At 45.4% G+C, this 26,225-nt stretch overlaps 1 protein-coding gene across 6 annotated transcripts in view; it reads left to right on the top strand.

The window, feature by feature from the left end:
* The window catches only part of NISCH (nischarin), a 441,586-nt gene that overhangs the window by 155,674 nt on the left and 259,687 nt on the right, over nucleotides 1-26,225 (top strand). For all 6 annotated transcript variants that reach the window (XM_069643185.1, XM_069643184.1, XM_069643187.1 and 3 more), the window contains 2 exons: nucleotides 10,112-10,207; nucleotides 10,683-10,835. In XM_069643185.1, coding sequence (XP_069499286.1) covers nucleotides 10,112-10,207; nucleotides 10,683-10,835 — 249 coding nt within the window. The remainder of the gene's footprint in view (nucleotides 1-10,111; nucleotides 10,208-10,682; nucleotides 10,836-26,225) is intronic.

The raw sequence follows: 26,225 nt of genomic DNA, 5'->3' as shown, positions 1-26,225 counted from the left end.
ACAAAGTGCCTGGCACCAGTAGCAGCCCATCTACGTCTACAGGGGATACACGTGTACCCGTACCTAGACGACTGGCTCATCCGGGCCAAATCATGGGAAGTGGCCGTTGGACACACAAAGCTGCTAACGGATCTGGGATTCTCAGTGAATTACCCAAAGTCCAGCTTGATTCCATTGCAGAACGCACTGTTCCTGGGAGCCAGGCTCAACCCGGTCTCCTGCCTTGCCTCGCCTTTGTGGGAGAGGGTAGCGGCCATTCTGGGGAAGGTGCAACAACTGTTGTCACTGAAGACTGCCACGGTACGGACCATCAAGTCACTACTCAGCATGATGTCTTTGTGCATCTACATACAGATGCAACCTCTTCAGGAGTTCCTGGACGATCACTGGATACAATTGTCTGGAAGCTTCGCAGACGAGATCCCTCTCAACGAGGAGTTCCGGCGAGCGATAAGATGGTGGGGCGTCTACTCCAACCTTGCCAGGAGACGGTCACCAGACACAGATGCTTCCCTGGAAGACTGGGGAACCTACACCGGATGTCTGAACACTAGAGGCCTGTGACTGCTGGAAGAGAGGGATCTCTGCATCACTATCCTGGAGCTGCAGGCAGTGTTCTGAAGTCATTCCTTCTGTCCCTGAAGGGAAAAGTGGTGAGGATCTTCACGGACTACACCACCACGATGTTCTACATCAGGAAGCAGGGGGGTACCTGATCCCCAGCGCTCTCCAGAGAGGCGCAGGACTTGTGGGGCTGGGCCGTTGACCAAGAGATGTTCCTCATCCCCTTTCACCTGGCAGGAGTCAAGGACACCGTTACCGACTCCCTCAGCAGGGTGTGCGCTCCTGCCACGAGAAGTAACACCCTGCCAGGATCAGGTGGACCGCATCATCCTCTAATGGGGCAGACCCCAAATCAATATGTTTGCGACAGCAGTGAACTCCAAATGCCAGAAATTCCCCAGCAGGTTCCACCAGCCAAGGAGCATGGCGGACGCGTTCTCCTTCTCGTGGGAAGGCCTGTTCCTATACGCGTTCCCTCCACTACTGCGAGTCATCAATCAACTCACAGTGCCGATGCAGGATGATACTCGTTGCCCCGGTGTGGCCGAGGCAGATTTGGTACCCAGACCTTCTCAGCCTGTCTGTGTCACCTCCGGGCAAGCTGCCAGTGGTCGCAGATCTGCTCACCAGAGAAGGAGGCGCAATCCTGCATCATGACCCAGGATCACTGAACCAGAGGGCTTGGCTCCTGCAGCCCTAGAGTTCAGAGGATACGAGTTGCAGGCAGACTGCAGGGAGGTCCTTGCCAAGGCCAGAGCGTCATCGACTCTTAAGTGCTATGGGCACAAGTGCAAGCGTTTTGTAACGTGGTGCCGGTCGCAGAAGATCAAACCTCTGAGGATCACAGCCCCACAGGTTCTTCAACACTTGTTATCCATGGCCAAGGCAGGGCTGGCACACCTCTATCAAGGTGCATCTGTCGGCTATCTCCCGCTACACCAGGTCTACAGGACGATCTTCTCTTTGGTCACACCGTCTTGTTAAGGAGTTCCTCAAAGGACTGTTTTGATCTTTTCAGCTGGTTGAAGGCTCCTGCCCTGTCGTGGGAACTCAACGTGGCGCTGACGAGGCTCATGAGGTGCGGGGGGGGGTGGAGCCCTTCAAGCCTATGCATCATGCCCCTCAAGTTCCTCTCATGGACGATGGCTTTCCTCGTGGTCCTCTCCTCCACCAGGAGGGTGGGTGAGATCCAGGCCCTATCCTGCAAACAGCCCTATCTGACTTTTCACAACAAAAGGGTTGTGCTGCAGACACACCCCTCCATCATGCCAGGGAGGAGTCCAGGGTCGTCCAAGCAGTGCTACCTAACCTGTTCGCTTGAAGTTGAGCCTGTTCCGGAGGTGGAGTATTTGCTTCTGTTGAGCCTTGCCAAAAAATGTTTTACTACTATGTATTTGTATTCATGAGCGTGGGAATCCATGCCAGGCCCCATGCTGGAGAAGGAACAAGTTACTTACTTGTAACTACTGTTCTCCAGCATGGGTCTGTCATGGATTCACATGCGAACCCTCCCGCCTACACCTCTGCGGCTCTTCTTGCTCACACTGCCACTACACGTGCTTACCAAATCTGAAGATGGCTGCCAGAGGATGGGCTTAGGGAGAAAGGCAGTCATTGGCTGGGGGCAGTATGACCCAGAGTTCAATGATTGGTTTAGAGGAGAAGTACAGTTTGTAAGTGAAAGTGAAACACTTTTTTCTTTTACCGAGGATCCCCGGCCTGACGACAGGGAATATTCATGAGCATGTGAATCCATGCCAGACCCATGCTGGAGAACAACAGTTACATGTAATTCACTTGTTTCTTATTGAAAGCTTGGGCCATGTAAAAGCTGAGCCAGCAGTTACGCCTTTGGCTGCAACATGGAGGGATGTGGGGGGAGCTGCTCTACTGATATCCCCCGGGCAGGCTTTTGTCCTCTGCCTCTACCTTCACTTCAATGCCTCTTTTCTCACCTCAGAGAGTGGCTTATTTGCTTAAGTAAATGCACTGCTCTCTGAGGTGAGAAATGTGACAGGTTCTAGCAGTCTGAGCCCGTGCTGGGCGTAACAGCAAAGTTATGCCTGCTGTGTTAAAGTGGGGGAGCTTTAGCCCTCGCAAGCCCATGCCTGGCACCGCCCCTGCTTGCTTGTTATACCGTTTGTGAATCTTTGCTCATTGTGAACCCCTGAATCGTGCAACACAGTCTACAGTTTGGGTCCACCAGAAAGATTCCTCTGTTTAACGCTAAAGTGGCATATCACTAGGGCGTTGTCCAATTCAGGAGACATCTCATGTAATGAATGACTCATGTAGAGTCCTCCTTTTAAGTTTTTTGTGTCTGGTTCTGGAGGCCTCATTTCAAGTTTTCAGCTCAGCTCTGCTCTGAAGGCCTCGTTTGCAGGGTTGTCTAGTTCTGGAGTCCTCCTCTGCAAGGGTAGTCTAATTCTGAAGGCCTAGTCTGCAGGGCTGTCTAGTTCTGGAGGCCTAGTCTGCAGAGCTGTCTAGTTCGGGAGGCCTCCTCTGCAGGGTCGTCTAGTTCTGGAGGCCTCCTCTGCAGGGTCGTCTAGTTCTGGAGGCCTCCTCTGCAGGGTCGTCTAGTTCTGGAGGTCTCCTCTGCAGGGTCGTCTAGTTCTGGAGGCCTCCTCTGCTGGGTTGTCTAGATCTGGAGGACTAGTCTGCAGCGTTGTCTAGTTCTGGAGACTGTGTCTTCAGCGTTGTCTAGTTCTGGAGGCCTCGTCTGCAGGGTTGTCTAGTTCTGGAAGCTGTGCCTGCAGGGTTGTCTAATTCTGGAGGCCTCATTGGCTGTGTTATCTATTTCTGGGGTCTCTTCTGCAGGGTTGTCTAATTATGGAGGCCTCGTCTGCCAGGTTGTCAGTGTCGTGATCAAGACAAAGATTTTGAGCAGATGATGACCATATGTAATCGTGAAGGAGTGGGAATGAATGAATGAATGAATGAATGAATGAATGAATGAATGAATGAATGAATGAATGAATGAATGAAAGAGAGGAGAAGGAGGAGGAATGGTATTGGCATGAAAGGAGAGAACTTCAGTTTTAGTAGTATTCTGAATGAGAAAATGAACCAACATTCAGGATTTAATAGCCAGAAGACAAGAAGCAAGATTGATTGTTTGTTTATTGTGCGTGTATACACAAATGTTTCAAAGCGCAATGTCAAAGATTGTCATGAATAGCAGATGAAAAACAGGAGAAAAAGGACAAAATGATAGCAATAAGAGATGTGTGTAGAGAGAAAACAAAGGGTCCTAGTACAGGACCTTGGGGAACACCATGATTAAGAAGTAAAGTGTCAAAGGAGGACCCAGCCCAAGATACTGAAGACATACTAATTTTCATGATATTTCCCTTCTTCCTTATCTTTCTAAGCTTCTTGAATGTCTTGTCTACTCGAAGGTCTCCATCTTTGTTACTGACAACTCTCTCCTCCCTTCTCTTTAGTCTGGCTTTCGTCCTCTTCATTCCACTGAAATTGCGATTCTTTGGTATGCAGTCTTTATAGCAAATGTTTTATAAAGAATGAAGATATATCGAATATTTTATAACTAATATTTTTATAGAGCATGCATTGAGGGGTGGGGTAAAGGGTTAAATATTTTTGGGCAACGGTTGGGGGTTTTATATATGTTCATTCTTTATAAAATATTTCGGTAAACAGACACACGTCTTTCTGTCCATGATTTTTTTTCTCTGTGTTTGTTATTCTTCTCTCTTGGTTTTACTGCTTTTGACATTTTGGATCATACCCTGCTACTCCCTTCAATTTCTTCTTTTGTGTTTTCCGGTTCTGTTTTATCCTGGTTTCACTGCTGCCTCCCTTCCCCTAGTCGCAATGTTAAAGTTCTAGCTCCAGGGTGAATGACTCCCTTCCCCTGGATTTCACACACTCAAGTGGATGACTCCCTCCCCTTGATCTCCTTAGTGTATGTACAGATTCTTGACTAGCATGAGTAAGTCCCAGGCCCTCCTCTGTCAGTCCGGTACACTCTCCTCCTTTGCTTCCAAACACTTGTCTTCACACCATTTGGGTGTGGTTCCCAGACTCTCAATCAGTTTGCCCGGTGTACTCACCTGCCAGGACTGTCTCAATTTGTTTATTAGTATTTGGGTACGGGTCCCAGACTCGAAATTGTTCTGCCTGGTGCAATCCCCTGCCAGGACTTTCTTAATGTATGACTGTTCCACTCTTTTATATTTTCTTCACTCAACAATTGGGTCCTCGACCTGCTTTCACTTGCTTCATTCAACAATTGCTTTGATGTCCCAGCTCCCCTGCCAGGTTCACCCAGTTCAATTATTTTCCTTCAGTGGTGTGCAGTGTACGCCACGAAGCGCCCGAGCAACCCAAATCCCCTTTCTGGGATAACTGGTTTCTCCTGGCTGCTTTGGCATTGCTTCCTCCTCTTGCAGGCGTCTCGTCAATGCCTCTTCCTTCGTTCCATAGTTTCCTCTGCTCTCATCCTCTACGCGGCTGCTTCTGAGTCTTCTGGGACAGCGCCTCCAGGAGATTCCTTGCTTCCCGCTGCAACTTGCTTCTGCTCGGTTTCCTGACCCACATCGGGAGTAGTGGTTCTCCATATTTCTTGACGCTTGATGTCTTTGGCTTCCTGTCTTCAGCACTCTGCATTGCTCTAGTGCTCTTCTTCGTCTCAGTCATACCCTGAGTGGAACGGGGGGGGATACCATGTTCCAGCTAGCGAGTCTACCTCTCTTCCATGAGGTTTGTCTGCCAAACATATGGTCCTCCCTCAGAAAGCCACCCCCCAGGGTCAGAATCAGGTAGCATCTACCTTTCCTTGGCCATATGGGGAGAGTGTCCCCAGGGAGGCAGTGATGTTGCTAGATTCATCACAGAACATATAAGAGTAACCAACAATCCCAAGTGTAAAAGATTATGGTGATGCACTGCATTATAAGATGATTTGTTCACTTTTAAAAAGTTGACTTTTTACGTTCTTGGTAAAAGGGGAAACATGGGTTCTCAGTAGTGATGGTCTGAAGGACTGATTAGTCTCCCCATGACAAAATGAGCAAAATGCCAGGGGAGTGAAGCTGAAGCCTTTACTTCCCAGGACAGGTTAAAAAACCAAAGGAAATTCCTTTACCACCGCTCCCTGGCAGATGATGCTGGAGCTGTGCTGTGCTGTGGCCCTAAGACAAGGGTAAGATTCCACCTTGAAGACAGGCCGGCATTCTGCTAGAGCTGGTAAGCAGGAACTTTGGTTTGAGGGCAGCGGAAGGAAAGCCCAAGGAGAGGTGCCTTCTAGGAAACTGAGCCCAGAGCAATGGGACTAAAGAGCCGTGAAATCTTGTGAAAAGGCTGCCGGAGGAATCCTGAGAATTGGTGATGGCAAAACCTGTTGAAAAAACACAGGACTAATCCTACCAATTCTTGACAATATACATGTTAGGCAGAAACCTGTTCAGTTCCCTTAGGGACCACTGCAAAAGGTTTAAGTCTACAGGAGTTAGCAGTAAACCCAATTGGTAGCAGTCTGTACCACTCAGATTTACCTGGTAGCTGTGGCTGAGCAGTCAGACTTCTCTCAAGAAGAGTAAGGCAGTATATAGAGTATACACAATAGGGCTAAAAATACAGTAGAACAAGCAAACACTGACCAGAGCTTTGGTATAAAAGTATATAATTATTTATTTAAAAACATACTTGTAAAAAATACACTAGCACTAATATGTCAAGCAAGTTCAAACAGTCACTATAAGTATATACACCTCCCTAGTTAATTATTCCACAAGTCTAGGTTAAGACACCACTTATTTAGCAAAACAGGGGTGAGCGTGTAACCGTAGATGGCACTCCAATCATTTGTTTAAAGAGGGAGAAAAAAGGCAGAATAGGAAAAACACACAGTACCAACACTTTTAAGAAACCACAGAAAGTCAAGAAAGGCAGCGTCTACTGTAGAGCAAAAAGTTCATAGGCCAGGCCCACTCTTGGAGAGAGCAAGGCGGAATGTGCCCAAGATCACACAGTGGAAATGCACTAAAAGTCTTTGCAGAAAAGTCAAAAAGAGGTTGGATCAAGTTAGAAAGGTAATGTTAGCAGGTCTGAGGTCACCCCAGGATAGAGAGTCAAGGATTTACGGGACACCTTGGACAGTCTGTTTCAAAGGAGACCAGGCGGGACACACTACCTGAAATGGTGAGAAAGCTCCAGCGGGGACAGTTGTTCCTGGCAGCGGATGCAAGTCGGAGCTTCATCCAGGGGAAGAGATGATCTCGACGTGGAGGAAAGCTGGAGGTCGTTGCACTGCCAGGGAAGAAACCAGCCGCTGAGTTTCCCGGTTAAAAGGTGGTACGACCCTTTTATTCGCGGTAGTGGTGAAGCGTGGCTATCCAGCCGCCGGGGTGCTTGGCACGGGTGATTCGACCACGAAACGATCCAGGAAGGCGAAAAAGGCGAACTGGTTGGTCCCACCAGCTCAAGGGGAAGAAGACTCTCCTGGAAGAAGATCTCCTCTGTCGTCGGGGAAGTGGAGAGTTCGTACAGCAGGGCTCCACCGGTGGTGTCGTCGTAGATGGCTAAGCTTCTCCCCTCTTCGGATTCTTTAGGTCCTGTGGCGACTTCTGGAGTTCCAGTCCCAAAAGCCCTGCTTTTATGCAGAAAAACCCCCATTCATCAGCCTAGCTGTCACTCAAACATGCTAAGTGGTGAGCCGGGCAGCTCACCACTGTGCCAATCACACAAGAGTGCGACTTGAGTTGCCACGGCAACTCAGTCCAGGGTGCCTAATCCCCCTCCCACACCCCCTGTGGTACCCAGACAGAGTGGCACCATTTGGAGGGTTTCTGTGGAGAAGCCCGCCAAAAAGTGGAAGAAAGGGCTCGACTTGGGTTAGAGTTTCAGAGGCGAACACAAATGCCATTTTAAAACCGAGTCCTGGCAAAAAGACCCAACCGGGGAATAAATATAAAATAAATAACCCGGCGGTATCTTTAACATTGCACCAAAAAGTGGTGCGTTTAAAATGAATGGGAAAATCCCATATGAAATATTCCGGGGGAATATTTTGTGTGGTAACCACTGCCACCAGCCAGAAACCTGACAAGGGGGGGACTGGACAGTGCCCCCTTGGAAAACAGACCCAGAGGCAATCGAATTACCCCTACCAGTACTTCCACAATATGATGGTTTGTACTGGTTCGGTTCACAATTTAAGACTAGTAAAGCCAATGGTGACTTTACATGCCCTGGGAGACAGTAGTCAGTCCCAGAGTTTGGAGTCTATTTTTGGGGGTCACTATGAGACCTCTGTGTTACTGCACTGAGGGTGCTGTGTAACACACTTACCAAAAACACATGAAGCCCTATGGAGTAAAAGACCATAGCCCATAAAACACATTACAAAGTCGAAGGACATTCTCAAATCATGTCTAAGAGTGGGAGAAAAAGAGTCTCACTCTTAGCAGGAGAAAGAAATAAACCCCAAAAAATCCAGCAAAGCTGCTGGGGGACTCACTAGGTTTGGGAACTTGGCCTTAACAGAGAATTCTCCCTAACGATACACTCTAGTGAAAAGGACTCCAGTGAAACTTGAAGGCTGGTAAGAACGGCACGGGGCACCTGGGAAGAAGCCCATCTATAAAGAAGCGAGTACTCCTGAAAGAGGACTGTGGGCATTTGTTGTTAAGGGTTGTGTAGATAGATCAGGGTTGAACGCGTTAGTGGTAGTCTTTTTCTTTGTTTGGACCAATGACTTTGCTACATTTCGGTTTGAATAGCCAAATATACGTTTTGGCCATCAAACTTGGACTTTATTTTAAGTAGAGTAGGGTTCCTTGGGAGAGGAACTGCTTAAGATTACGCTTTTGGGATACCCATCAAAGTGTTAGGAAACACCTCAATCCCCCTTCCTTTGTGTTGGCTTGAAAGATATCCCCTTTTTGGTTTTAGTAATTTTTAGAAGCATTTTTGTAACCCCATCTCAAAGAAACAGTCCTTAATAAAGACTTGTTTACATGCAATTACATGTGCTTATGCAACCACTTGACATCATTCTACTGAACTTCAGTCATATGGGCACCCTGTATTGGGGAGTCTGTGGACTCAGTGTCTTGATATCAAATATTTCACACTCCTGTAAACCAAACGGGATGCATTCTAGATCTCGAACGGGCAATGATGTTGGACTGCTCCACTTGGCTTGACTGCTTGGCCACCAACTTCATCTTCTTCTACCAGCTTGCATAATTCTTGCAACTGTTCTTGTGGACCCATATCTTCAAACATGCACTCATCTTGGGTAGTCTGATTGAGGAATTGAATCGTCAGCTGTGGACCACTTGACATAGTACAGGTAGATGCTTTCACTAATAATCGTAATAACACCCTGATGACCCCAATCCCCCAGGTCAAAACTCAAGTTCAAGTGCACCCCGACACCATGGTTTATGCTGCACCATCGGTCTCCCTGCAACCCCAGCTCTTTTGTAACATTCTGTGCCTTCATTAAAAATATCCTCACAATGTAGACCTCTCATGTGTTTGCATGTCTCACTTGGAGACACTAAGATTCTGGCTAGAGTAGAGCCAACAGATCCTTTGGTTGACCCAAACCAACAGTTGTTGCTGGCCAGTTGCCCATCTGTTACGGCCATCCTTCTATTCCATCCCATTAGTATGAGGGAGTCGTACCCCACTCCTTCGTGAATTCGGGCACTAATTGCTGCCCGCAACCTGATCGCTACATGCACATGCTGTGGTTGGAGCGATTTCATACCCCATGCCAGTACGGCTGAGTAATTTAATTGGTCAAGTTCTGGATTGCGTGTGACCATGATCGTTTTATGTTGCGTGTGCCCAGTTTTGACTGAAGAGCCGTTTGTATAATGAATACCTTTATGCTTGATATGGCTGATATTAGCTCCAGGTTGGACGGCCACATATAGTCGCATTTCTATTACTTCGCTAGTAAAGGTCTCGGAATAAACGGTGTCTGGCTCTAGCAAGGACCCTGGTGGATTCTAAATTGGACACACTGCTGTCTTTAGGTTTGAATGACATAATTGATGGTTTTGTATGCCTTAAATTTAACAAGGCACTAAGATTGTTCTAGTGAAAAGAGTAAATGAAGAAAATAAAAGTACAATAGGTGGAATATTTATGTAATAAACCTTGCTGTTTGATCACATTCAATTTTCTTGAGCGATTACCGCTATAACAGCCCTGCCATAAAGCATGACGCTTGGAATTGTTTCACGGAATGTGTCTGTTTTTACTACATGGAGCCAGGCTCTGAGATGTTGGGAGAGGTGGGAACGTGGGAGCAGAAAGTGGTCTGCTGTGGATATCTTCTTTCAAGGGGGAAGTATTTGCTTCTTTCCGATTCCCAAGTTTCATCGTTTGATACACTCCTGTCACGCACTCGTTCCTCCGATTTATCGGCTTCCGCTGTTGATATTCTGATTTTAAAATATCCTTACTTTCTGATAACCTGTCAATGACATTCGACCCTTAGCATGTAATGGCTTTCCCAAGGCTCCTGATATCAAGATTTTTTATAACGCATGTATTTTTCTTTTAATAGATAAATGATTGTGACGTGGAGCACATCAAGGGATTGACGTCCTCGAAGCAGACCTTAGCGACGCTAAGCGCTAGATATTCAGCAATGTCAATGAAGGTAAACATTCGTAGATGATGCTGGTGTGGCTGTACACCGTGCAGCAAAATGAGCTTCCTCTAGTGCTGGGTCATGGAATTCTATACATTCATTCTTCAAAAAATTGGCATATTGGATGGATAGTGTCTTGTTAGAATGATGAACATCAAGAAATAACTTTCTATGTCAGATGCTCTGTTCTTCATAAGTGGATTCTGGGCCCACCAGCCGTAGCTTTGAATGTTCCCCAACACTTAACCTTTTCATCTCGAGTGGTAGGCACCTGGGTCACGCTCGAGGCACTTCTGTTCTTTTCACGGTAATGAAGGAGGCTGATGGCCACCCTGGCAACCTTTGTTGACATGTTTGCTGCCACAGAAGGATGTGCTTGGGTGTTTGTTTCATTGTTCTCTCTTTCTTTAGTGCCGCATATGCCACTTCCTGGAAATTGACCTCGATGGTCGCGCATGCTAACGCATGGTTTGTACCTCCGTAGGATATTCTTGTACCAGAGGCTACTGAGTTTGACCAGTGGGAACCCGAGGGAGCAACTTTGGAGTATCCATTGACCGCTGTCATCCCAAAGTGGAAATCATTGACCACTCTTGATATGAGCCACAACCGCATCTCTCATATTGATGATTCCGTGGTATGTTCCTTGAAGAATTTAAATCCAGAATTTCCTTTTTTTAAGTAATGTTCATTGATTTTGTACTAATGTGATTAATTTGTATGAAGATGTCGCAATAAATACCTCCTGTGATTTGAGTAGGAGATCCAATTTTATTTAATCCAGTGCAGGAAACTTGAGTTTGTTTTCTGATCACCAGTCTGATGGGAACTTAACACGCCTTTCAACATAATTATTTCAACTTTTAACAACGACCACACACTTCAGTTCACTAATTGCCCTCCCACACCCCACCTGTCTGCCCATATCCCGCTCCTCACCTCACGCTTGGATCGGAAGCCCCCCTAATCTCTATTACCTATACCCCTTATGCTACTGCCTGCTTTTGTTTCTTACCCCTCACCATTGTAACTCCCTACCACAAGCATCCAGTCCACTCCTGACGTAACAAGATTTGCATAGTTTATCTTGGCAAAAAACTGTGCCAACCCTGTCAGCCCACCGCCTTGGAATCCCTCACTCCACCACATTACCTGTATATACTGTAAAGTCTGTGAATAATCTGGTTTTCATACGTTTATAAAAACCTTGAACTCTAAATTTATTCTAAGTCAAAATTTGTTTGTGGCTTGGCGATACGTTGTTCTTTATACAATTCGACACCGTTTCACCAATGTACACCATATTTTGCAAAGTTACCTGTTAGGACCCTCCGAATATTACTGGCTACATAACATTTGGACACCCCATCCCTTTTTCCTGGATTTCAGCACCTTCACACATGAGATGGTTGCCTGAAATCAACAAAACATCAATATGGTCGTAGTAGGACCGATCGCAACACGAGGAACAAAACGCCCCAGAAACCACGTTTCACGCCCTAGGATGCATGGTTTTCGAGGTTTCCGGGTGAGGCGACGGGTGGGGAGAAAGCACAGAAGGTCCCAGTATCCAGCAGCACACCAAATCTCGCCTCCCCCCAAACGTCTGCTCCAGGGTATGTCAGCCAGACACACGCACCCATTCTCAGTGCAGTTTCCTTCAGAGTGCGAAGCACATGAAGCGATAAGCGAATCAGAAGAGCGACCTACAGGATCATTTTCAATGATTGATGAGGGTTGTCATGTCTGTATACAGAACCCATTTGGAGAACAGGTATTTTTTGCTGATATATGTTAAATGGAGATCATATAAGAGGAGACTGGTATAGAATGTCAGCAGGTAGCCAACTGACCGCCAGCTGTCGTAATCAGTCTGTGATGGCCTTAACTTAATGGTCTTTAGAATTAATTACACATCTTAACGGTCCATTCTACTGCTGTCTTTCCTTTTTGAAATAACGTATTCCAACTTTCACCAATAGATTTAAATCTATGTTGATTCTGAAACAGTCGAGAACATAGCAGATTTGTTTGGCCAGTGTGAGGAACCTGAGGGCATCCTCACTTCATTTCCCCAGTATCATCTTCTCAGGTGGCCAGGGAAAGGCCATTGCTTTTGGATCCTGACCCTGGGTGTGGATATGCGAGGGAGGATCACCTGTGTGGAGGAGACTAGGGGAGTAGGGAGATGACATCCTTAGGTGAGACATAGAAGGGGACAACTAGACCAACACATCCTCCTTTTGTGAAAGGAGACGATTCTCAGCCCCAGCTAACTACTGGGACGACGTGGAGAACAGGAGCAATGCAGGACTACTGCTTTGCTGGTGAGCGGTCCGGTCCTTTTTGTAATGGAAATGGAAGCAGCAGCTTTAAAGGCTGGAAGACCCGAACAGATGGAGGCAGCTGTGGAAGCAAGGTCAGCTGTGGAGGCAGTCAGCTATGTGCAAGCGGACCTCTCTGGTGTGACGGCGTGTCAGGAGGAGCGCTCAGGACCTGTGAAGAAGTGCAGGGTGTATGCAGCGAGAAGCAAAGGTATACAGAGCTGGAGGCCGGCTAGACTGAGGAAAAGCGGTCTTAGTATCGTGCTTCACAGAGGAAGCTCTGCTGGGTGTGCGACCACACGGAGAAACAGGTACCGTGGCGGCGCAAGACCTCGCAAGGAGCTGTAAGATTGACCGGTGAGTACAACCACGAAAGGGGGAACACCGGGCATAATATAAAGCAAGACATTTTGAATGCTGAACGAAATGAAAACAAGTTGGGAGCACTCCGGCATATTGAGAGGAGTGATGGGAAGATTGTGAACGGTTTTGAGAGGCACATTTGTGACCTGCATTGAAATAATGAACCGCATTAACTGAAACCAGTGCCAACAAAGCCAAGAGAGCACAGAGAGGTGTATACAGGATATGGTAAATCCAACATTGGCCACAGCCAAGAAAGTGCAAAGAACTGTGTATCGTAAGGCACCACACATTGGTAAGAGCCAAGAAAACATAAGAAGGTGGTTTAACAAGCCACAATACAGTGTCGGGAGAGTGTGACTCAGGTGGCTAAGGCAAATCTAACTGCTGAGAAGAAGCAGTGGACTGGCATTAAAGGAGAAGCAAACAGCCAAGGTTACCGGTTGCGTGACCTGTAATGGGTGGACTGGGTGGTCCAACAACCGCGCCTAGACCGTGTGCCCCTGAATGGAAAAGCCACTGAGCGCACCTATGAAGAAGCTTGTGGTGTGCAAAGACCTTGTGGTGGTATTGAACTCTTTTTGTTTGAAAGCTGGGAGATTTGAACTCTTGGGGAAGGGAACCCCTGTATTTGATGAATTGCTTTGAACTTGGGGAAGAGCTGATCACAAGCCAAAGAGCAAGAAGAAGCTCTGAACTTTACGTTGAACACTATTCCTTTTTGATCCCTACACGTTGTATGTAGTTAGTTGTGAGGGCAAGTATAGGTTTTAGACACAGACAGATATTTGGACTTCCTGACACAGACTATCCTTAGTCTTCTTTAGGAAAGGAAATCCCGCCTTCGCATAGGGTAAGTTAGGCGTTCATCCACCCTGCCTTGTAATTTAAACAAAACTAGGTTGAGAAAACCTGAACCTGTTGTCTGTGTTTGACTCATGATCCCTTCACACCAGCCAGACAAGATCTACTGCCTTCCTTGACAGCTCTTATCTTGTTTAAATGGGCAGAAGGATCACATGTTTGAGGGTGCATTAGCTGTGGGTATATTATATACTGGAATCAAGGATTGCTTACAGGAGGTGTTAGCTGTGGGCCTGTTGTGAAACCTGTAAACAATCTTCCCGTGTGTACCTTATACATGCAACCTTTCCTGTCGTCTCTGGGATATATCGTCAGGCGACTCCGTTAACAAAGAGCCTAATAGGTCCCAACATAGTCCTCATAAAATTAGATTGCATTTCTGCATTTCTGAGTTCACTCTGGTTCCTAAGACTGCTTCCTAACCCTTTTTTCTAACCCTTGAAAGCACTAATTTGTCCTCATCAGATAAAAGCTTTGAAAAGTATGTATCCTCCCTTTTTTGGTGGCCGCTAGTTACGTGCCACCACCCAGGTGCGGCCTGACTTTCCTCGGGCATGGCAGGTTCATGGCTTCTAACCGAGTCATGCTTGGCTTTATTTGGAGAGATCCAATGTTTTCAATCGGTTTTACATTGATATATATCTTGATAAGGTATCGTGCTGATCCAGTAATGACATCAAGAGGGTCACGACAAGGGTGCATTCTTGTTCCTTGCCTTTTTAATCTTTATCGGATTTCAGGGAGGCACTGAAGACAAAGCGATCATTTGCGGCTATATTGGGATCTTTAAGCAGCCGATTGGCGTTTGCTGACTAACTTACGTTATTGGGCCAGACTCCAGTGAGTCTTCAGCTATTGTTCAACGTCTTGCAAGTTTATGCAACTAATAATTATTTGGATATTTATAGTAAAACAATCTCTTATTTGTTAAAGATGAAACAAAACTTAGTATGTCAAATTAATAATTCTGCATTAGTTGTGTTGAGGGACTTCACTTATTTGTTATACCTCATATTGACTAGACCCAACAAATTAACATCCTTTACGACCAGAAGAATGAAAATGTTTCCGCTTCTAGCACAAATGAAGAAAATAGAGTAGAGATATTGTCCATTTTCACTCCTTCCATTCATTAGCTTTTATAAGCAAGAGTGTAAAGTACATTGTCTATGGGTTGGAATTTAAAACAAATAATGATTGCTACTCCTTGACCAAGATCGATGGTCTAACTGGCGTTTGGTATGTACAATACCATCATGTGCTCTGGCCAACATTCTAAGAAACACATTGGGCTGTTATCCCTCCAATCAGTAATATCCTGGAGATCATTGCGGCCCTGTGTACAACTCTTGTCTCCCTTGAAGACCCATCTTTATGAACATTTGCATGCAATGATTTTCAAATAAAATTGTTATTCTACTGGGATTTTCAAAAATTGTTGTAGTCCGTACTTAATCAATTAGATATATATTTTTTTTTTATTTATTTGAACTTTACTCTGTAAAAACCAAGTTTTGTCAAAATTTGACAGTAGTATGAAGTGCAAGTATCCCTTGATAGCAATGGAAATGCGGTAATGCTGCTTTGCATCCCGCACCTAGCAAGGTCACTTTGAACAGGACTCCTCCACTAGTCACAAGCCTGCTACTATGCCAGACCATCTTTGAGGTCTTGCTTTCTAATTTGATCAAACACCAGATCGATGAGTTTAGCTAAGGCTTTCGACCACTTGTTGTTTTCACCGGAGGTCAGTCTGTTCCACAGATCGTCTGTTTGAAATATCCATAAATTGTCGTCAAGCGCAGGGAGGTACAGATTCCTTAGATATTACACCTCTAGTATACTGCAGAAACCGAATTTTGTTTAAATCGAAATTGTAGTCTGATTGGATTCGTAGATTGGATCAAATCGCCAGTTGTAAGTGTTTCTCAGTTTGTCGTGGGGTGGGGGCAATTTTGATACAGTACAAAATTATGTAGTGAAGCTTCCTTGCCCCAAAGCAGGAGCTGATTACATCCGATTTAGACTAAATCCAGTTCCTGCTCTTGAGAGCTTGGCACCTAGAATTAAGCTTTCAAGTAAGTGATGTTGCCGGCTATGTTCATCCATGAATACATGGGAAACATTGAAATCCCTAAATCTGTGCTGTCAAACTCTACAAGATGAGAGCATTATATATTTTTGACATTTTGTAAACTGTGCAACCTTATTGTCTTGTGAAAGGTTTTGGGATTGTTTAAAAGGAGGATTTCAGATTTCTCCAATTTGTAACTTTTCTTAGGCTTTTAAAGCCAACGTTGAAAATGAGGGGGCTCGCCAACACTTGTCAAATAATTCCTAGACCTTTTTTTTCATGTATGGGTTTTTTTATTAAATCTTTGTGTAACAGAAAAGTGTGTATAGTAATGGATTGTAAAAATTTATTTTATTAATGTAATAATGGATTGTGTTTGTGTAGTGTTACTCCTACCTTTGCGTGTTAGTGTATTTGTGAAAGATGTAAACTAACCATAGGTCAAATAAATATAAAGCCAATATTAAATAGTTTTTTCAGCTACCGAACTTGGTCGGATCCCTGCCAAGCTCCAGATGTTTGGCTGCATTAGCGGTCCCTTTATGGTCTGACAAGGCTTTTACATTTTGTTATTTTCTGAGATGCCTCTTCTGAACCCCAGTCAGCGAGGACAGCATCTCGGAGGGATTCCCTGAATCTGGCGTCAGAGATGCTCAAGGCTGCCATTGGCCCATGCCTCTCCTCGGAAATGAGATGCTCAAGGCAGTCATTGGCACCTGTCCACCATAACTCCTCATAAAGAATGAGATGCTCAAGGCAGCCATTGGCACCTGTCCACCATAACTCCTCATAAAGAATGAGATGCTCAAGGCAGCCATTGGCACATGGCCACCATAACTCCTCTGAAAGGATGAGACGCTCAAGGCATTCATTGGCACATGTCCACCATAACTCCACGGAAAGGATGAGACACTCAAGGCAGCCATTGGCACATGTCCACTATAACTCCTCGGAAAGGATGAGATGCTGTAACGCTCACCTGATTCTCGCAGAGGCGCCGGTCTTGACTGGGCGACTACCGTATCTTCAAAGGTGATGTGTAGCACCCGGTTGGCTCTTTGGGCTGGACCTCTGTGCACTGTATGCCTGACGTGTAGAGTAAGATGTCTGCAGATAGAAAATATGGGGTTAATGAACTGGGGTTATTGGGGTGTCCCTATCTCTTTCCTCTTCTCCTCTCCTGTAGACCCCCAAAGGTTAACGCTCTCACCTTAGGTAAGTGAATGCCGAGCTCTCCATCTGCCTCGGGGCAGGGTGCTGTAACCAGTTTCTTCACTGGATAGGTAGCGCAGGCCTCTTGACTTCAGAGGACTGCTGTCCGTCGTTTACTGCACGAACGGTAAGTTTCGAGTCATTCAAATGTCTTTAAAGTCTTTAGTAATGATGTCTCTTGTTTTGCAGGGTTCCGGCGATGGCGGATGACGGGCTGAAGTGAGTTGAAGATGGAGCCCGTGTGATGAATAGAAGCGCCTGGAAGCACGTAAGTAAGCGCTTGTTGCCTGCTTCACTATGCGCTCTAACTGTCTTTTTATTTTGCAGGCACGAGTTCGGAGCGGCTGCAGGGTGCCGGAATACCCACTGGATTAGATGTGGAAAGGAGTCATGGCACGTGAGTATTAAAGTTCCCCAATGTCTTTAAACGCACCTTGTTTTGTCTTTCAGATGCGGGATGCAGCGCCGAAGAGTAGGTAAGCCTTTGCCTTTCAGATGCCGGAATGCTAACCTGTTCTTTCTTGTCTTTATAGGTGTTGCTGAAGACTGGATTCAGGATGGTAAGCCTTTGCCTTTCAGATGCCGGAATGCTAACCTGTTCTTTCTTGTCTTTATAGGTGTTGCTGAAGACTGGATTCAGGATGGTAAGCCTTTTTCCTTAGGCCCAGGACCAGATGCAGAAGACACGATGAGCGTTCTGCTGCAGAGGTTGCAGAATAACGCAAAGCAAGATTCATCCACCGGGTGTGGTTTAAATAGCCTCCTGTAGTGTTTAGGTGTCTCCTTCCACAGCCACGCCTAAGTAAGAAAAGAGTTCCTGCCTTCCAGAAGAGTTCCAGTGTTCTGAATCTAGGGAGTGGCTCCAGCCCCACCCAACAGGAAAAGTAGTTCCAAACAGAAGAGGATCAGAGGCTCAACTGGCAGGCAAGTAAGCAGCATGGTCTGCTGAAGGTAAGACCACCCAAGCATTATGAGCCCGGCGCTTCCAGCGCTGGGACTGGGCATATTTATGAGCCTGGTGCCACTGGCGCCAGGACTGGGTCCAAAAGGTCCCAATTGGGACTGGTTGGCACTCGGAACCTGGGTTATGGATCTGCTTCCAAGGGAGTTGGGAAAACCCTGACCTTTTGGAAGCGGAGATCATGACAGATGCTCAAGGCAGCCATTGGCACATGTCCACCCTAACTCCTTGGAAAGGTTGAGACGCTCAAAGCAGCCATTGGCACATGTCCACCATAACTCCTCAGAAAGGATAAAATGCTCAAGGCAGCCATTGGCACGTGTCCACCATAACTCCTCGGAAAGGATAAAATGCTCAAGGCAGCCATTGGCACATGTCCACCATAACTCCTCGGAAAGGATAAAATGCTCAAAGCAGCCATTGGCACATGTCCACCATAACTCCTCTGAAAGGATGAGACGCTCAAGGCAGCCATTGGCACATGTCCACCATAACTCCTCGGAAAGGATAAAATGCTCAAAGCAGCCATTGGCACATGTCCACCATAACTCCTCTGAAAGGATGAGATGCTCAAGGCAGCCATTGGCACATGTCCACCATACTTCTTTGAAAGGATGAGATGCTCATGGCAGCCATTGCCACATTTCCACCATAACTCATTAGAAAGGATGAGATGCTCATGGTAGCCATTGGTACCTGTCCACCATAACTCCTTGGGATGGAAGAGATGCTCATGGCAGCCATTGGCACATGTCCACAGTAACTCCTCGGAAAGGATGAGATGCTCAAGGCAGCCAATGGCACATGTCCACCATAACTCCTCGGAAAGGATGAGGCACTCAAGGCAGCCAATGGCACATGTCCACCACAACTCCTCGGAAAGGATGAGATGCTCAAGGCAACCATTAGCACATGTCCACCATAACTCCTCGGAAAGGATGAGATGCTCAAGGCAGCCAATGGCACGTGTCCACCATAACTCCTCGGAAAGGATGAGATGCTCAAGGCAACCATTGGCACATGTCCACCACAACTCCTCGGAAAGGATGAGATGCCCAAGGCAGCCATTGGCACATGTCCACCATAAAAACTTGGAAAGGATGAGACGCGCCAAGCAACCATTGGCACATGTCCACCATAACTCCTTGGAAAGGATGAGACGCGCAAGGCAGCCATTGGCACAGGTCCACCATAAATCCTCGGAAAGGATAAGCTGCTCAAGGCAGCCATTGGTAGATGTCCACCATAACTCCTCGGAAAGGATGAGATTAATTCTGTATCCTAAATTCACACCACCTTATGTCTTATTCACGTCATATTACTGTTAAACTTGAGCCAAGTCATTTTAGCTCTATGTTAAATGTGCTGCTTTGCCCTCTTGATATGATATAAGTCATTCATAACGCGCCTGTACACATGTACTGTTTGTTCTTCATATCTTCTAGTTTCCAAAAATCTGCTTTCAAGGGTCGGTTTGCTTTACTTATTACAAAGACCCATATTCCCAAAAGTGCCTTTGCCGCCCTGTCACAGTCCCCAAGGTGGGCAGCAGTTTTCCTTTATTCGCGTGAACCTTCATGGTCTCATTCTGTCGCTTGAAGTCCGGACCGGAAACATCGGCTGGCGCTAAGCCTCCCCTCATTCCCCCCCCCACATTTTTCTAAAGCTGTTTCAGGCATTTTTCCATTGGACATCTCACTTTAGTAAAAGGCGGGAAGTAGAGGGTTAAATAGGAGGGTGGGGGTTAGGGACTGGGTAAAGACAGAGAATATGAGGGGGGGGCTGCCTTGCATTAAAAACACAGCTTCGGGATGCAGCAAAATGGGACTGACAATGTCCTGTCTCGGATCCTTTGGTGGAAGTGGCCAGTGTTGAGCTAACTTGCTGCGGTTTCCTTGTCCACTTGTGGGTGGTCTCGTGGTAGTGTTCCTGCCTATTCTGCAATGTTGGTTCCATCCTTACATCACCTTGGTCCCTGGAACTTTCCAGTAACAGATCTCCATCTTGCTGGGCTCATCTGCCTCCTGATAGATCACTGGTTGTTTTCCTCGGTGCCCATGGGTCCTGCCTGTAGATCTTGCTTTGCTTTTATTCAGACTATTTGTCCATAGGGGAACCTATCCATGTCTCGCTGTGGACTGGAGATGAACCCTTAATTATATGTGGCCCGTTGCAATATTTGGAACCAGTGCAAGTTGCAACTAGTTGCCTTAAGTTCACTTTACAATAGTATCTGCAAGACCTAAAATAAGCAGTGTTGCGGAGCAATTTGCTATGCAATCCTATAGGTTTGCTAATTAAATTGGCACTTGTGGAGCAAAGTTAGCTATTTAAGTAACCCTGTTCAATGAAAACGCAGCCTTGCCTTCAGAGCTCTCTCCACCCTCTTTTCTCTGTTCACTGCAGCTTCAAAGGGACTAATGGAGAGAGAGTGCAGCAGTAATCATCCCCTTCAATCATGTGCCAAAAGGCCTTTGTAGGAGTGCTACACACATTTTATTTAAAATAATTGCAAACCAGAAATAATCAGGCTAATACTGTTAAGCTAACTGTAGCCTGTCTGCCAGGATGTGTTAGTTATTTTTTGATATTTACTTCTAGTAGTGATCAATAGTTTCATCCAGCCTGTACATCTACAGACCTACTGCAAAACTGTACAATGTATTTGGCCTCCAGAAGTCACTTTGCTCTATGATTATGATTGTATTATATATTTGCACCTGCAGTAGACGGAGCTGGCCAAACTGTTTTGAGACCCTTTTTATCATATCTATTTATTTCTGTCCATTCATGCAGCTAACCTTTTTACAGACACTCATCCAGGGCTCGCAAAGTAATTTCACCCACTCGCATAGTCGAGTAGATTATAAGAAGGGTCAGTACCATTTGCAGGGGAAGTTGGAAACTTTTATTTAAACTTGACTTTGTTTGCAGTAAACTTAAAATACGATTCACTGTGTATGGCTGGCCTCTGGGTGGCAGCAGTGTGCCAAACTAAAGTGGGTTTGTGGTGACATGCACCATTTTAAAGAAGGAATTTGCAAGGCCTGACTTATTTCACTAATGTCTGTCTTCAGCGGTATACAAAACTGCTGTATTGTTGCTCATTTTATATCTTGGGTACAAGTATCTTCTGGTAGCATTAAAAACATTAGGACAAAATTGCTAATCAAATGGTTTTGTTTGCTAATCAAGAAAAGTTGAATGAGCAAACTCTAATTTTTGAAAACTAATTTATGCCTTGTATCTGCACTATTGGTATTGTCAAATCCAGTTATGAGGCAACTTTGAGGCACTTGTGTGCCTTTTGGCCGAGACTGGGAATGACAATGTGTAGCAACTTCCCTGTTGTGAGTGCCGGACAAGAGCTCATACAGGAATGTGTGGGGTTACCTGGAGTGATGTGCAGGGGCTGGCTGTCTGGAATTCCCTCTGGAACCCAGATCACATGACTGCACCTGTGGTTTGTATGTGAAGTGTGGTGGCTGCACTGGCTGGCTGCCCCCAGACTCTGCATGATTGTGGTGTACAGTTGCTCTCTACCCTCTGGTCTACCATGAAAGCGGACACTCTGCACCAATAACTGCCATCTGTTGGATTTGATCCCGAAACGTCATTGAGCGACAAATGATCCGTGGACGACCCTGGAAGTCCTACACCACTCCCAAGTCGAAGTTCTGCCTCTCTACGACCAGACGGTCTAGTTCTTCTTTCCCCATGATCCATTGGGGACAGTTGGACCCTTCCTTCAGGAGGCGTTATCGGTCTTTAGTTGAATACTCGCTTGTGCTTCTTCACCTCTGGAACTATCCACCGCGTCCTCCTGTTATGCCAGTGTGACTGTCACCATTGCTGATTGCTCTGGTTGAGGATTACTCTGTGTAGCAGGACCTTAGAACGGTCTTCCCAGTGTTGGGACCGCCAGTGGCAAATCCTGCTTCATTTTTTATCAGGCGCAACCAATGACCTTTGAGTTGAAGCGGCATCATTGCTGGGTCTTCCGCCGACAGTCACTGAGTTGTCCTTCTGCTGCCTGCACTTCTTGAGGGGATCCCTCTGACCTCGGTTTGTTGTCCATGTCTGTTCCTCCAGGGTCACCTTTTGCTGACCTTGCTCCTTGTCTTTTAAACCATGCGAGTCCCGACCACTGTTAAAATCCACTCTACAGGCTCACCACTGTTACCTAGTGGGCCGCTTTTCCTCATCGGTCGTCTGTGGAATCTGTGAAGACTTCTTCTTTGGAATCTGTGAAGGCTTCTTCTGTGGCATATGTGAAGACTTCTTCGGTTCATCTATCGCTATAAGACTCCCATCCAGAAATGAAGTGCAACCTTCTCTGCTGGCGACGTCATCCCTCGCCTCTGCATTCTCCTGTCCTGATGTGTGATAGGTGCAAAGTCTTGTGCTTCACTGGCCATGTGAGGCGGTCCTTCTGTATTTCAACTATGGTTGGTCCCCATCCTTTCTCTTTTCTCTGTACTGCGAGAAGTTCCATTCATTCAAAACTTCACCCTTTTTGGGAGATATCCCTCCCCACCATACACGGGAGAGGGGATCCTCCAAATCAACAATTGACTATGGATTTATGACTGCAACATTATCTTCAAAGGTGACCGAATTTGAAATAATTGAACAAACAATAAGTGATCACCATCCTTTAACACTATTTTGGCAGTGGCACCATAAACGGTGTGAGCACAATCAACAATGGAGCACTTAAACTTTACGGGTCAATAATGCCAAAACCCGCCTCAAATGGGACTCACTCAATGCTCTAGTGGAGGCGACTCGAAAGCTGAATGGGATGGAGACTGATTCCTATATAGACACCTTGTCTCCTTTACAAAACATTTATCTTTATAAAGGTTCACATCGCCCACCACATAAGCGCAATTTTGATCCAATTGTACAACAAACTAGGACCATCTATAGGAGAGAGTTAAAATCTACTCGTGACCGTCACCGACTGATCTTAATCAGGCACGAAAAAAGGATTAAGTGCAGATATCGCAATTGGATTCGTGCAAGGCAAGCTAGACTATTTCAGTCCGACAGTGAAGCCTTCTTGCAATCCGTATATAATAAAAACTCTGCTCAAGTGTGGGACTTGTTCAATTGAGTGGGGTTCCTGAAGCCCTTTGGCTTGATCATTTTTCAAACCTATATGCGGATGCGAATTTTGATAACTACAGGTATGAGAATCCAGGCCCAAAAAGTTGGTTGTTAGAATGTTCCGAAGAAATAATAGAAGATCTTATTAAAAAATCGTCATTGTCACGGGCTGTAGGACCGTAACTTTTTTAAGCAAAATCCAACTAGATGGGCCAACATTCTTAATAATATTTTCCAACAAATTATAAGTGCCATATACCAATGTCCTAGAAAACCTCCCTGATTGTTCCAATCTTTAAAAAGGGTGATCGGTGTGTCCCGTCTAGCTACCGCCCGATTGCATTGCTTGATGCCCCGGGAAAGATATTCTCACGACTAGCCCTGAAGGATTTTGCCCAGTGGTCCATAGCTTATAATCAAGGTGACCGAAATCCGACGGGTTTTGTGGCAGGGTTGGGAACTGCAGTTAACCTTCTAACCCTCAACGCCCTCAAATCACAGGCCCAATTCTTAAAACAACCAATTTACTTCACCTTTGTCGGCCTACACTCGGCTTTTGACTCGGTTTCTCGAGTCAAGCTATTCCATAAGTTACTAGCCGCAAAGTGACCTGCAACCTTATGGGACATCATTTATGCGCTACATTCGGTGACCTCCATAAAAATCAGGTTATCTATGGTAGGTCTCTTGTCCGCAGCAATTTCTACATCCAGAGGGTTGAAGCAAGGGTGTATCCTTGCTTCCGATCTCTTTATTTCTTCATACATGATGTGATGCAGGCCTTTATCCAGGATTGTTCAGATTCACTAAAAATGAATGGTGAGACATTTAAAGCCTTCTGGTATGCGGACGACCTGGTGCTAATTTCCAGAACTCCATCAGGCCTCCAACTTCTGTTGTCCTCATTAAGTACATACTTGGATGACAACGAATTTGTCCTAAATATGAAGAAAACACAAATAGTGATCTATGCAGCCAGAATAACTAAAAGGGCCAAAATGGACTGGAGGATCAAGGATGTGAGTGTGGAAGTTGTTCCAAATTATTTGTATTTGGGCATATTGTTTGATGGAATGCCGCAGGTCGATTCACAGCTAAGGACGCCTGAACATAAACTAATCTCAGCCATTTCGCAGTCACGGTTGGTCCTATACAAGGATGGCAAATTCTCCATTAAACCTGCCATCTTGTATTGGTGACAGAAAGTGTTGCCAACAATTCTCTCTGGTTTTGAGACTAAACATATAATTTCAACGCTATTCAATAAATTAGAGGCGAAATTTTGGAGGGCTGTTCTCCATCTCCCGTAATGTGTACCAGGACCTTGGCTGCGACATGAGCTGGGGAATACTTCTTTGGCTGTGGAATATAACTGGTGGTTATGTGCCCTGTTTCGCAAATGTCTATCCTACACTCGTACTGATAACATCTTGGCAACATTATCCATTTATATGTTATCGTCATCACACTATGGTCAACATACATTCTTAAAATTCTGGGGAGGGCAGATATGAGCATTGACACACTTATCAGGAATCCATACAGAGCCAAGGATAAAATCTTAAAGTTGGACTGGATTGAAACTAGAAATGCATGTGTCACTTACAAGGATTTTAATGCTACTGCTTTTGCACATAAAAAACTTAGAGTTGGAAGCATACTTGTATAGAGCACCTTCACCTCAGTTGAGGAATTCAAATTTACGTCTTCAATTTAATTTGGTTCCAACACGAGATGTATTAGCAAGAAGACATTTTATTAATGAAAAAGAACTTTTGCAGATAATGTGCAGAGATTTCTATCAGAGAGACTCTTAAACATGTAATAGTGGAATGTCCAGTTTTAATGGATATAAGAGCCAAATTCTTCTGGAAACATTTGACGTATTTTGGTCAGATGGCTCCTGAAAACAGATGGCCAACTTTTTGAATTCGAATTGCAACCTACAATTTTATGAATGCCTTAAATTTGAACGCGGAAACTGTCCCTGTGATGACGCAAGTCTGTCATGATACATAGTGATCAGAAGGAGGTTTATATGTGATAAGGCTCTCTTCAAATGTTAAACACTGTGGTTTTGTTCGAATGGCTATGCTAATCTCATTCATAGTTTTTAAAGGAGCTTTGAAACACCCAATTTGCTTTTGTATAACTTGTTAGTGTTATATGAAGTGTGCATTAATGATATGAATATTTAGATCTTAAATGTTTATTTTTATTTTTGACTTAATCTATTTTTATGATTAGGCTCTTGTTTTATGACAGTACACTTCGTTAATCTTAATCGTGTTGCTTTTAACTTTAGTTTTTTGCTTTGGGTGTTTTGCTTTGTAACTTTTGTAACTTTTGTTGTAAATTGTTAAATACTAAATAGAGAAATGTAAATGAATTGTTCAAATTTTGATTAAAGTTGAGTTTTCTCAGCTAAATTCAATTAAAAAACTTCACACTCATTCAATAGAAGCAAATGCAGCATTGTTGGCCTTTAGGAGAACTGTGGGGCAGCCACATGGGCCGCCCACATACTTTTTGCACGCCTGACTTCTTGGCTTCTTCCGCTAGACTGGATACCTTCTTTGTCCAAAATGTCCCTTGCAATTTGGCCAATCTGGTTCCCAACTAGGATTGGAAAAAGGGAGAGCTGGACAAGAGAGCGGAAAAGGACTGTCCTCTTTCCTGTACTTAGACCTGACACTCTCTCTTTTCCAACCCTCTTCTTTCCATACCTGCAGGCATATGCCATGCGCCAGCTTTTACGGTGTATGGAACAGGGTGTGATGGTGGGTGACTGTGTTTCTGGAGGGGAGACCTGTGCGCAAGTGGATGTGTCATGCAAGACCCCATTCTAAAAGTCACGTAGCAATGCTTTATAGACTCCATCTCCAGGCCTGCCTGCCTGCACCGGCATACCCTGACCTGGTTGGGACAGAGGCAGAGAAAGGACTTACTGAACTCGCCACAAAGGTACCTATGCCTCAGCAGTTCTTAAATTGATAACAGCAGTGTGTCCAAGAATGAGTTCTAGTCATAAGGAACCACTCTTTGCAGTTACAATGGGGTCCATGGCCCTCTGCTTTATCCCACGGTGGAGGTGGCTTCAAAATGCAGAAACTCAGT

This window comes from Ambystoma mexicanum, chromosome 2p (genome assembly GCF_040938575.1).
Source record: "Ambystoma mexicanum isolate Mex_15411 chromosome 2p, UKY_AmexF1_1, whole genome shotgun sequence".
Taxonomy (NCBI): domain Eukaryota; kingdom Metazoa; phylum Chordata; class Amphibia; order Caudata; family Ambystomatidae; genus Ambystoma; species Ambystoma mexicanum.
The sequence above is the reverse complement of the archived record's forward strand: the minus strand, read 5'-3'. Positions and strand labels throughout refer to the sequence as shown.